The 13,159-nt window shown below is 49.1% G+C and overlaps 1 protein-coding gene across 2 annotated transcripts in view; it reads right to left on the reverse strand.

Annotated features, from left to right (window-relative positions):
• Positions 1 to 515: 515 nt before the first annotated feature.
• The window catches only part of CORO2B (coronin 2B), a 140,524-nt gene continuing 127,880 nt past the window's right edge, over positions 516 to 13,159 (reverse strand). Inside the window, exons 9-12 of one of the 2 annotated variants that reach the window (XM_037833571.1) lie at positions 8,939 to 9,051; positions 8,480 to 8,570; positions 6,103 to 6,242; positions 516 to 2,522 (exon numbers count right to left, since the gene is read on the reverse strand). In XM_037833571.1, coding sequence (XP_037689499.1) covers positions 2,391 to 2,522; positions 6,103 to 6,242; positions 8,480 to 8,570; positions 8,939 to 9,051 — 476 coding nt within the window. In that variant the 3' untranslated portion in view covers positions 516 to 2,390. The remainder of the gene's footprint in view (positions 2,523 to 6,102; positions 6,243 to 8,479; positions 8,571 to 8,938; positions 9,052 to 13,159) is intronic. The other variant, XM_037833572.1, reaches the window with a different exon arrangement.

A 13,159-nucleotide genomic window follows, 5' to 3' on the forward strand; every position in this document is an offset into this window, starting at 1 on the left:
GAGCTGCTGTGAAGATCAAAAGAGTCAAGTACATGTATTATTGCTTTGTAAACTGGGAAGCACCAATCCAGTGCAAAGCACAGACCCCTGCACAGGGCTGGGTCCAGATCAGATGCCTACTGAATAACTATAAAACAGTGGTTCTCAACTGGGGGTGATTTTGTCCCCCAGGAGACATTTGGCAATGTTTAAGGTCATTTTTGGTTGTCAAAATGGGGAGGGGATGCTGTAGGCATCTGGTGGTAAGAGACCAGGGATGCTGTTAAATATCCTAAAGTGCACAGGACAGCCCCACACAGAAAAGAATGATCAGGTCCCAAATGTCAATAGTACGGAGGTGGAGAAGCCTTGCTATAGCTGAATGAAAGTGTGGAATTATGCCTGTAGAAGCAGACATGGGTTGTCCTTCCAGAAAGGCAAAGGAGCTGTGGCTGAGGAGCCAACCTACAAGACAGCGTGGTGACCAAGAGCAGGAACTACCCAGAGGTAAATGAGATGGCCATGACCAGATGTGATAAGTTGAAAACATTTTATTTTAATTCTATCCTTGGGAGGCAGCATAAATAACCACAGAAGACCACAAAGGTCAATGGGGGAAGAAACAAAAAAGTTCAAGGGATGTGGGGAAGAGGAGATGAGAGCTGACATTGCCTAGCTGCGAGGGGCGGGAGTGAGGAGACCTTGCTTTAGCTGCTGTCGGGGTGCAAGGTTCTTAGAGGAAAAGCCCAAGGTGGGGGCAGGCGGAGACTTTCCCTGCCCAGCTCCACCAGGAAGGGCTTGGGTAGCCCCGGCTTTTGTGGATGGAATGTTCTGCAATGTGGCCATGGGGAAAGCAGGTGTGTGGAGTTAAATGTGTCTAGTAGATCCTAGCTAATGGGAAAGAAGAAGAGTGGACACCCATTTCTTGATCCCCAGGCCAGATCCCACCCCCAAACTGTGACTTCTTTTCTGAGAAGAACAGTGTCCATGGACTCTGTGTGGGTAGTGGGAAATGAAGGGAGAAAAGGGAAAAATAAAAAAAGAAATTTGCAGAAGATCAAATGAAATGTGGTATCTCAAAGAACTGTGTGGTCTTGGGTACTTCTTGCAGTTTCCTCATCTGCAAGATGGAGAGGACACTCCCTACCTCCTAGGGTGGATGTGGGGCTGAAACACGATCCTATGTGTTAAGGAACTGTGTAAACTTTAAAGTGCTATACCAAAGCGAGGGGCTGTGGTCATCTGATGTGTGTCTAAGGCTGCAAGTGGCTGAGAGGACAGTGGAGAGAGAGACACACACAGAGGAGTCCTGCAAGAGGTCAGTCCTCTGCTCTGCCTTCCCCAGGGCTGAGCTCCGCCCTTCTCAGCCTCAGCTTCCAGGAGGAAGGGGCCTCATCTCAGATGGCATCCCTGAGAAGGGTAGAGCAGAGGCTGTGTGCAGGAGGGTCTAGGGTCATTGAGCATGGGGAGCCTTACCCGGACAGTGTGGCACATTGGCACACCTGGTGTCGGGCAGATGCTAAGAGTGGCTAGTTCATTCTCCAAAGAGATCTGAGCACTGGAGAAGCCCATGTAGGGTTGGCATCTTGATATAGTGGGAAGGGCCCTGGCCTCAAAGTCTGGACACCCAGGCTCCTGGAACCAGGTCCACTGTTGACCTGCAGTCTGATTTAGGAAGTTGCTTCCTCATTGCAAACCTCAGCTCTGTCATTTGCAAAATGGGATGCTAATCCCTACCCTGCCGGCCTTGCAAATTCAATGGGAAGAAGGTACACAAGAGCCCTGAAGAGAACCATGGGAAGGCAGGGGGTCATTATGGCCTTGGTGAGCAATCCTCTTAATTCCCTGAAGACAAGAGAGCTGGAACAAGAGACAGAAAGGAGCTGGGCTGCCGGCAACCCTTCCGTCAGGCTAATCAGGCTTCCAGGGCTGCCAGAGGAGAGAGGGAGGCGGGAGAAGGGGAGGGAGAACGTCAGCTGATGCCTGCAAATCCAGCCCTTTGTGGTGCTGTCAGTGATGCTGTGAGCTCCAGTGAGGAAAGCTGAGATGTCCTGGCAGCCCCCTTTGCAGGGGGAAAGTTCAAATTCTAAGTCTAGCTGGGATCCCGGGTCCATTGAAGGTTCCCCGTCAGGGAGTCCATGGTCTTCACTCAGCTGGGAGGAAGCCCAGGCTCCTGGGGTGGCAGGTGAAGGGGCTGCCAGCTGTGGCTCTCCAGGAGAGGCTGGGGACTTGTACTAGCATGAGATCAAGAGGTCAAAAGTTGGCTTCCAGTTCTTAAGGTGGTGGGGGAGAGGTCCTCAGGCTGGCCCTGGCTCCAGTCCTGGCTGTCTCTGGGATCACTGGATAAAGGGGAAGTTAAGGGACGGTAGAAACAAGGAGAGATTGGCTTAGAAAACAGCCCAGTCGGGGAACTAATGGTTCTTGGGGCTGTTGCGTAAGTTTTTCAGTTCCAGCTGTAGCTGCTGAATGCGGATGTCCTTCTGGGCCAACTCCTCTTTCAACCGCCGGATCTCATCCTGCTGCCGGAAGAACATTCGGAGGAGCTGGGGTGGAGGAGGACAGGGGGCCGTGGAGAGAGCAGGTGAGAAGGTGAGTTCCCAGAACCCCCTCCCCCATGCCCTCCCCATTCCAGGCTCCGCCAGCTCGTCTCTCCCCAGCCGCCACTGTTGTCTCCACTTCAGCATCCCAAGCGACTCATTGCAACTCTCCCTTCTCCGGACAGCCCACGGCTCCCACTTTCCCCTGGGAGGGAGGGAAAAAAGAAAGCTCCAGCCCTTGCTGACCTGAGGGAGCAGTAATTCCACATGGGTCGGATTTCCAAATATCCCAAGCTTACCCTTTTCTGCATCTCAACCTAACATATTTATTTCTCACTCTGGATGGAAAGCTTTCTAAGTGTTTTGCATCCCTGCCTTCATAAGGAGGCTCAGGACACTAAATAGAATCTAGCTTTTTTTCCTGATGACATTTTTGCACTTCCATAGGAATGTACATTTTTACTAGGGTGGACATGGCCGAAGTCTAGGTATCTTGGCGGACCTTCACTCAGCTGACTCCCTGGGTTACCCAGCCTCTCCTTTCCTTCTGTAAAACAAACTGATAGATGCCCACGGAATGCTGAACCCCGGAAGCCCGCAGGCCACCCGAGGACCCTGCCCACTTGAGATGAATGTTACCACATCCATTGTGTTTGTTCTCAAACTTCCTGGTGCGAGTGGCATTGGTTATTGTAACTGTGTGATTTAATTATATGTGCTATACACTGAAGAAATGAAAGTACAAAAAGAGAGTTGCTGTTTCTATAAAAACTAAGTTGAATACTTTGGAAAATCTTGATAAAGGTGACTCTCTGAAACAATATTGCTGCTCACTTAGGTATGGTCGATATAACCATCGCTATAATCATTTAGATGGGGGAATATTCTACCTCTTGATTGTGTGATAGTCGTTACATGACTGTATGTGTCCGTCAAGACTTATGGAACTATTCACTACACAGGATGAATTTTATCATATGGAAATTATGCCTCTACAAACCTGTTTTAAAAAAGATTGTAGAAACCAGGATTTGTTCTCAGAGTAAGTTCTATCTTATTCCACCTAAAAGAACCTGACACTAGAAATTGGAGTTAAGGTGTGGCTTAGGTGAGAAAGAAAGGCACTGCAGAAGCAACCAGGGAAGGCATCCTCAAAGAAAAGGCCTTGGTCCTGCATCAAAAGATGCTGAATGAACATATGTGTTTTACATTTTAAACGAAAATATAAGGCTTAAAGTATGTATGCATCATTTTTTAATGATTCCCTCTTTTACTGACCTTTTTTTATTACCCAACTACCTACCAGTCCTGGTTACGTCTGGTCAGAGAGACATTATGCTGTTTGTCCCTACACCAAATAACCCTACACTCTCTTGTGCCTTTTGAGTTCTCAAGATTTCTTTGCATGTTTTTTGGTCTGCTTTAAACAATACAAAACAAAACCAAACTGCATCATTAACGTATAATTCACATACTGTAAAACTCACCCATTTTAATTCACGGTTAATCATTTAATCAATGATTTTCAGTAAATCTACATAGCTGTGTAACCACAGGTCTCCTCCCCTGTGTCAGCCTGTCACTCGTCTCTTCACACTTAGATCAATCTGTCCTTTTTATAGCCCCACCTTCTTCTAATTGGTTGCTTCCAATCTGCCATGAGGTCCAAAACCACGTAAATAAGATGATTAAAACAGTGGGTAAAATTAGAGCCAGCAGGCTCTCAGTTCTGATTCATATAGACAAGTCTAAAGCCAAATGTTACTCTCTTTAACTACTATTCAATCCTGCCTTCTCCACCCCCAAGGCTCACTGGTGCTACCACAGCAGCCCATGTACCTCTACTTTCTCAGGGCACTTGAAAAGAAAAAAGAGAAAACTTTTTTAAAATGACAAATGTCAAATACATACAAAAGTAAAAAGAATAGCACCATGAACTCCCAAGTGCCCATATGACCCTTCCTGCTTCACTTCTACTCCCACCCACTTCCCCTGTACCACCCTCCTTGGGGATTATTTTGAAGTAAATCCCATACATCCCATGATTTCATCCAGCCCTGGAACCCTTAACATCCCTCTATAACAGGATGCAAGCATAGTTTATGGCAATTATCAGTTTACCTGTAAATAGCCCCTTTAAAACCATGAGGTCCTGAAGATCAGAAATTATCTTATTTTTATTAATAACGATAATCACAAATTGGTGTGACAAGCAGCCTCCAAGAGGGTCCTCTAGGAACCCTGCCTCCTGGTGTTCACGCCCTTGAATGTGGGCTGGACCTAGTGATTTGCTTCTAATGGTTAGAATATGGCAGAAGGGATGGATATCACTTCCGAGATTAGGTTAAAAAAAGACTGTGGTTTCCATCTTGGGCACCTTCCCTTGCTCTCTTGCTCACTCATTCTGATGAAGCCAGCTGTTGTGAGCTGCCCTATGGAAAGGTCCTCGTGGAAAGAGCTGAGGAAGCTTCCGGCTGATAGCCCATGAGGGACTGAGGCCCTTCGGCCCAACAACCCTTGAGGAATTGAATCCTGCCAGCAACCACATGAGTGAGCTGGAAAGCAGATCCTTCCTCAGTGGAGCTTTCAGATGTGATTACCGCCCCAACTGACAGCTCTGAGAGCAACCTCTTAAGAGAACTTGAGCCAGAGGCACCGAAGAAACTGTGAGATAAATGTTTGTGGGTTTAAGGCACTACGTTTTGGGGTAATTTGTTACGCGGCAGTAGGTAGCTAATACAGTTAGCCAATTTGAGCACTTACTATGAACCGGGAAGAGTGCTAGACATTTATGGGTTATCTCCTTAATGTTCACAATATTTCATGTCCCCATTTAATAATGAGGAAGTGGGCTTAGAAAGATTAGGAAATGTGCTCAGTCACAGCCCAGACGCGGCAGAACCAGGATTCAAGTGCAGCTGGGTCCATGTCGTCATCTCTATTTCAGCGTCATCAAGCCTAGTACCTGCCACATAGTAAGCATTCTAGGAATCCTGGCTGAGCTAAACTGTATCTGCACCATGACTGGGCCTGTGGGTTGGAAGGAGAAGCCTACAGGAGGCGTGGACAAGGCCCAGCTATAGTTGCCCCTGAATAAGCTTCTCCCATTCCAAATGGTGCAAAGAGCGCTTTCAAGAACACCCAGCCTCTTCCACAAAGACAGGAAATTGTCGGACTTCACCACTGCCGCAGTGCCAGGGAGGAAGGCAGTGCTGTGATGCATGAGGCCGTGCTTTCCCCCGTTAGTCAGGAATTTATAACTGCTCTAACACCAAATGACAGCAGTGTTCAGAAATGGATTCATGAGGAACACCTAACTCTGAGGGTTAGTGAATTTAGGTTTTGGTGTGTGTATATGTGTGTGTGTGTGAGGGGGGCAGGGGGGCACCAATATCACTACAATATCACCAGCCTCTATTTACTGGGGTCAGAGGCAACAGAAGCCAATAGCTGGTTACTTATGGTATTTGTCACAGAGAGAAAAATGCCTCCAAATGGAGCTGGCTTAAAGTCCTGAAGCCGGTAATTGAAATGTAAAGGTCTCGCTCTTCCAGGGCCTATGGAGGTAATAACTCACATTCCTTACCTCGTTCTCTGTCCTGGGTGGGACATTTTCTAATAAATCTATTCCGTTGACCACAACACTCTTCTTTTCTTTGATGGGAGCTTTAAATACCATTTTGGAGGACTTCTTATAACCTTCTTTCAAAGACATCAGCACTGGATCTAATAAAGGCAAGGGAAATGTTCTCATTGACAGTTTGATGGACTAGTCAACTGATGGTGTCTTTCATTCACATCACACTTGACAGTCTGATGAGTGTGAGGGGAAGTTTAAAGAGGTGAACACGTAAGAGGAAATGGGGTGAGCTAGACTGAAGGCAAAGGGTACAGTCTCTTTGCCTCTTCTGTGACTAAGTATGGCCAGATAGAGTTAGGATTCTCGGCATTCACATAAGCTTGTTGTTTGGGCACTGGGAGGTGGGCTCCTTGGTACCAAGATGGCAGGATCCCCTGGATGCCTATTCTGATGGGGGTGGGGGGATTGTAGATGCCAAGAGGCCACAAGAAGAAGAAAAGACACTGATAAGAACTCTGACACTGACACCTCTGAACATAAGCTTCCTCCTCCTATCTCTCCTGGTAACAATGATTATTATGGGATTCAGGTTATTGTGGTGACCTGAGGTGGCTCGAACTGGGCTGGGCTTGGGAAAGACTGGGCAATGGGGAAATGTGTGAACATTTCTTACTTGGCTACACCTGAGATGTTGCTTTTTTTGTTCCTGTGATGCCCAATGGGCACTATGAGGTCAATAAAATTTCCTAAGATCTGAAGGTCAGACAGCTGCCTGACTCCTGTAGGTGACCTTGGAATTCCTGGGAGTGGTGGTGGGAGGCAGAGGATGTGGATCCTGGGGATAGTGGTAAAACACTTTTGGGGTCATCAACTTGGTTGATTGTTCCTCATCCTACCCAGACACCTCCAGGTCCATCAGTGCGTATATTCAAAGCCTCACTAGTTTCAATTCCCATCATCTCCTCTTGGTTTTCTCAATATCTGGGGTGCAGGTGGGAGGATGGACAGAGGGATATGTCTTCCCTATTAATACAGTAGGCTCAATATAAAAAAGGACAAGGTTCTAATATGGAGAATTAAGTCTGTTGGCACGCATATGAAACTCTTTGCCATTCAGGTGCTGGGATGGGAATAGAGGGCCACTCCTGGCTCCAGCAGAGATGAGATGCTGTTCTGCCTGAAGGCAGGAAAGGGGGCAGGAGTCTGATATTCTCTTTATAAACAACACATCACAGGTTGTGATTGTTTCCCTACTGACAAAGTCAGCAAACCATAGGGCCAGCTTAAAGTCAAAGATCTGCTGAATTTTGGGGGCAAAGACTGGGCAATGCCTGGGCCAACAGAGCAGAACAGTGAATTGTGTGGCCCACCAACCTGGGGCACCAGGAGTCGGGGCTACCCACAGACACCCTGATTGAATGTGGGGGAGTCATGATAACTCAGGGGTTCGGTTTCCTCATCTCTAAAGTGATGCTTCACATGCCTTTATATAGTTTATATTCCAAAACAATAGGTTTTCCTTCCAAATACAAAATTGATAAAATGAAATTTATTTTGTTGAATTCTATTGCAAGCACCCTACTGAGCATCTGAAGTTGGTTCTCCCCTCTTGCTTCGTTCCCCTTCCACTCCTATCCCAAGTTGAGAATCTCTGCCCTAGTTGATCTTTGAGATTGCTCTTGGCTCTGATGGTGATGATGATGATGATAACCAGCAATAGCTAACACGTTGAGTAGTTAGCATGCGTCAGACACAATGCTATGTCCTTCATATGGAATATCTCATTTAATCTTTGTGATCCTATGAAGTATTTACCACTTTACAGATGAGGAAACTGAGGATTAATGAGGTCCAGTAACTTGGTTAAGGTCCTACAAATGGTGAGTGATGGAGCCAAGCTATGACTCTATGCTATGATTTCTAATTATCTCAGGGCAGGTCGTGCTTTTTCACCATTAAAAATTTAGTTTTAATCCATCTTAACTTGGGAAAAAAAAGAAATATTTTACTCAGGATTTTGGGTCAGGAAGAGGGAAGGGAATGTGAGGGGCAGCCTCAGGGCAGGGAGAGGATGGTGGCCTGCAGTGACCTCCATGCCACACAGAGAGCTCCAGCTCTGCAAAAAGGAAGCCTTGAGACCCAGGATGGCCAAGCTGCAGGACACTCAAGGTCATCTAGTCCAACTCTTGTCTTTAGATATGGGGAGTCTCAGTCCTGGAGCAGAGAAGAGACCTGCCCAAGTGATGTTTGGTGCTGGGCTGCTTCTGGGGAAGGAACATTTTTGGTGGCAACCTGGAGGCCGTGACCCGGAAGAGGGCCTGGGCAGCGTCCCAGCAGATCTCCGCCCCAGGCCAAGGTTCTGTGAAGTCTAACCCTTGCCTACCTCTGTTGATGCCTCCCAGCCATTCATCGGGGGTCAGAGCAGGCTCTGTTCCTGGCGTCATGGGGTAAATGTCTTCCTGGTAGGAATCCGACTGCAGTGGGGGGAGCAGAAGAGTAGACAGATGAAGTGGGGTGGGGGTGTGGGGATGGACTGCTGAGAAAACCTCTGCTCTCCAGTGGGATTATTTCCTCATTAACCTCTAACCATGCCACCTGCATTGCTGCTTCCGAGCCTCTGCACTCACGGTGTCTCCTGTTTGCAATTCCCACCCTGCGTTTATTAGCAAACCAAAGTGTGTCCATTTCAGAAGGTCCCCCACCCCTACCGCCACCCAAAATTGGGCCTAAAGAGCACTATCCACAAGAGCCTCTTCCTGGGCTCCTCCAGGTTTAGGGTCAGCACCAGAAAGCTAGGATTCAATGCCGGGGTCCCTTCGGAGCCCAGCCCCGCGGCACTCACCCTCCGGGGCACAATCATGGAGATGGGTGCAATCAGGCCCTTGAGAGTCACCAGCTTGTAGAAGCGGAACACCTCGCAGGCCGACACGTCCAGCCCGTGCTTGGGCATGACCCCTGTGAACAGACACACGTGGCTCCCACGGGATCCTGGGCCACCCCCCTCAGCGCCCTTCCTCCTGGATGCCCTCAGCGAGGGGAAGGCAGAGGGGCTAGGCACTCTGTTTGGAGGTGATGGCCCATGCAGAAGCAGTAGAGGCAGTGGAGGACTTCTTGAATCAGGCTCTGTCTTGGCATGGTGACTTCTCAAATAAGCCCCTTGGGGCAGACCTGCCTCCCCAGGGTGTACCCTTTAAATTGGAGCCTTTTAGAACTGGGGGAGACTGCAGGTATATTTGAGTGCAGCCCACTCTTTTTATAGATGAGACTCCTGAGGGTTAGGGAGGATGGGGCTTGCCCAAGGTCACAGATAAAGGCAAGGCAGGGCCACAGACCCACCACTGTCAGACATAAACTGGCTTCCCTAAGTCTCGATGTCCCCCGTCCTTAGAGAGGACAGAGGGGGGAGAAACTGTTCCCCGTGCACCCCAAAGGTTTAAACGCAGGTGGAGGTCGCTGTTCTATTGTCCGCCTTCACAGGCCCCCCAGGGTGTGCATGTACCTGTGTGTGGCACTACACAGTGTTCCCGACGGCTGCCCTCCACCAGGCACCTACCCGGGGCAGGCCCTGCAGAGTTAAGGGCATCAGATTGGGAGTCCAGCAGAGCTGGGTTTGGATCCTGACTCTGCCCCTCTTGCTGGCTGGGAATCCTTGGGCAAGTCTCTGACTCTCTTGGCTGGTTGGTGAGGACAGTGGCAGCCCCTCACGAGATAGTCATGGGATTGAGTGTGAAGATGCTCAGTAACACAGAAAGTTTGTTTCTTTCCACTTGAGGTGAATATAAGTTAAGGCTCTACCTCTTCTCTGACCCTGATGGTGGAATGGAAGGCTGCTCTTCAGATAAAGGCATTCCCGGAGCTGGAGGGAGGGATGGCCTAATGGTTAACCAAATGGGACAAGAAGCAAGTGGACCTGAGTGTGAACTCTGGCTCTGCCACTTAGCAGCTATGCTTCCTGCCTGGGGCAAGTTACTTAGCCACTCTGAACCCTCTTTTTCTCATCCCTAAGTTCTGAACACTGCTACATCAATGGTCTGTTGGAGGGTTGGGCGAGCAGATGTACAGAAGGTACCATGGCTCATAGTGCATGCTCAGTAATGCCTGCCGGTGAGAAGGATGGGGTGACAGTGATCTTCATTCCTCCCTCCCCTTGCCACGCCCCCCTTCCAATACCTTAGGGGCCACCTGGCCTTAATTTCTAAACATCTCCTAGATTCACAGTCTTCTCCCCATCTCCATGGTGCCCCTTGTTGCCATCCTTTCTGGCCTAGAAGACCACAACAGCCTCCTAACTGGTCTTTCGGCCTCTCTCCTGCCCCTCCAAAATCCACCCCCTTATAGAAGCCAGAGCAATCTTTAAACAACATTTCAGATCATTTCATGTTGTCATGTCATCCAATCTATCCCCCCAGCCCTCCCACCCCAATAAAGAAAACCCTCCAATCATTCCCCAATGAAATCCAAACTTCTTCCCCTGGCTAATGCATCTGTGGGAGCTGGTCCCTGCTCACCTCTCCAACTTCATCTCCTAACATTCTCCCTATGTCCCACTATTTTACTGAAATGATGCTATGCTCAGCCACACTGGCCTCCCTTCTTATTCTGGCCACAGGGCCTTTGCACTAACTGTTGTCCTGCTGGGACTGCTCTTCCTCTTTCTTGCTTTTCAGATCTCAGCTTAAATGTCACCTCCACAGCACGGTGTTCCCAGTCACTGTCATCCAATATTTGTCTTGTTTATTGTCTGTCTCCTCCACAGTCGAATGTAAAACCCACAGGAATGGAGACTGTGTTACGTTTTATTTACCACTGTATCCCCAGGACCTAGCAGAGGGTCTAGCATGCCAGTTGATACCCAGGAAATGGCTGTTGAATGACTAAATGGAGGAGCAAGAACAGCCAGGTGCTCTGCCAGGTGCTTTGTACACCTGGCACCTGAAGTTTACAGCTGCCCTGCAAGATAGGTTTGATTACCCCCACTTTAGAGATGAGGAAACTGAGATTTGGAGAGGTTAAGTATATAGCTAAGCCAGAATGTGAATCCAGGTCTGACTCCAAAATCCAGGCTGCCTTTTATACTTCCTCTTGATGAAGCAGTGACAGTGAGAGGGGTGGTGTTGATAGCTGGGGAAAGTTAAAGTCAATGGACTGGTCACTGGGACCTCAGGCCTCTCTGGCCTCTGCTTTGCTGTCAGTCACTGGGGTGGACGCCTGGGCCCTTCCAGCCCAGATGTCCCTGAAGCTGCCCTCAGGCCCTGTCTGTAATATCCATCCACAGAGGGATCCAGCCACACTCACGTTCCAAGGAGGAGGGCCACCTGCAGAGGTGGGAGTGGAGCCTCTGAAGAGACTTATTCCATTGGCTGATTCAGAACCTAAACATGGGATTGCTGAATCACATGCTCTGCCAGTGTTATTTGATAGGAATGAGAACTCAATTTTGTTGCAAGACTTCAGTGGCAGGAGAATGCAGGGTCTAAAGAACATCGTCTCCTTCCCAGACTCATTACCTCCCACCACTCCTGGAGTCCTCTGTAGGGTTTTGCTTGAGAACCTGGGGAGTTTGGGAATCAAGTGATGGGGACAGTTTGGAACTTCATTCTGGTCTCTCTCTAAGGACAGGGCTGCTCCTGGGGGTTGAGGATCCTGGCTTTCCAGAGGCTTCAGGAAGGGGCCTGAGTCTAGACCCTGCTCTGACCTTTATTGAATCAGCTCCCACCAATGTTATAACCACTTTAGGTTTCAGTCTCCCCACCTGCAAATGAGGAGGAAGACACCATGCATGCTCTTGCAGGTTGCTGGATGAGCAGAGATGACGGAAAGTGACAACCACTATGGAACGTTAGAGTCAGGTCAAACTGCCGGGTGACAGGCAGGCTGGAGAAGGGCGAGCTGTTCTCAGTAAGGGGCAGAGCCTGCAGGTTCTATTCTGACCTGACTGCGAGCCGTGGCCTTCTGTGTCTATTTGATTTGTCATTCAAAGGGGGGTGACCCATGAGCCAGACAACCAGTCTCTTGTTCTACTACATAACAGTTTAGAGCAGGGGCTTTGGTGTCAGACCCTTTGCAGTGAAAGACTGCCACTCCCCGGCTGATGACCTAGAGCTCCTCACTTCCCCTCTTTGAGCCTCAGCCTCCCATTGTAAAAGGGAGAGAGAAGGACCCACCTCACAGAACTGTTGGGAGGATTAGGTAAGATGTAGAGCACTTGGCGCAGTGTTTGGCAGAGAAAAAGAGCTCATTAAATGGTAGCTGCCATCACTAACTGGGGAGAGGGTGGGGGAAACAGCCAAGGTCAGCAGATGGAAGTTTGGGGCAGGGTCTCCAGGCATGTCTGCCTGCTGGCAGCAAATCTCCACTCCAGAAGTCACATGAAAGCTTAGCCTCAGGAGCCTTCCCTCTGAAAGCCCTCGCATTTCTAGGTATTTTTACTTACAAATTCATTGACTGTCATAAACACTTATGCAGCGTTTACTATGACCCAGGTACTTTTCTAAACACTTTACAAATATTAACTCCTTTAATTCTCACAATCCTGTGAGGTGAGTACTATTCTTAGCCCCATTTAACAGATGAGGAAACTGAGGCACAGAGGTGCAATGACTTGCCTAAGGTCACACAGCTGTTAAATGGGGGCCCTGGGATTGAGCCCCAGGCAGCCTGGCTCCAGAGTCTGAGCTCTTGACCATGATATGATGTTTAATGACCCCCCCCATGCCCTGCTCTGTGCCCAGCTGCTCACAGAGGACCCTCACACCCATAGCCTCACTCCTCCCCACTGCGATGCGAGAATGAGGGTGCCATGGCCACAGCGGTGAGTTAGGTGCTGGGGAGTGGGGGTGGTAGACTGAGTGGGAGACTTGGAGGGACCAGGGATAATCCCTTCCCGCCAGGCCCTCCCCTCCTTGGATCCTGGAGGTCTGGTGCAGCGGTGAGAGTGCTGGCTGCGGAGTCTGGATTCTCATCCCGGCTCAGGCACTAGCCCACTGCCAGGCCCTGAGCAAGCCACTTCTGCTTTCTGGGCTTTAGCTTCTCACCTGTCAAACAGTGGATTTGGACCAACCAT

The sequence above is a fragment of the Choloepus didactylus genome, chromosome 4, assembly GCF_015220235.1.
Source record: "Choloepus didactylus isolate mChoDid1 chromosome 4, mChoDid1.pri, whole genome shotgun sequence".
NCBI classification, from domain to species: domain Eukaryota; kingdom Metazoa; phylum Chordata; class Mammalia; order Pilosa; family Megalonychidae; genus Choloepus; species Choloepus didactylus.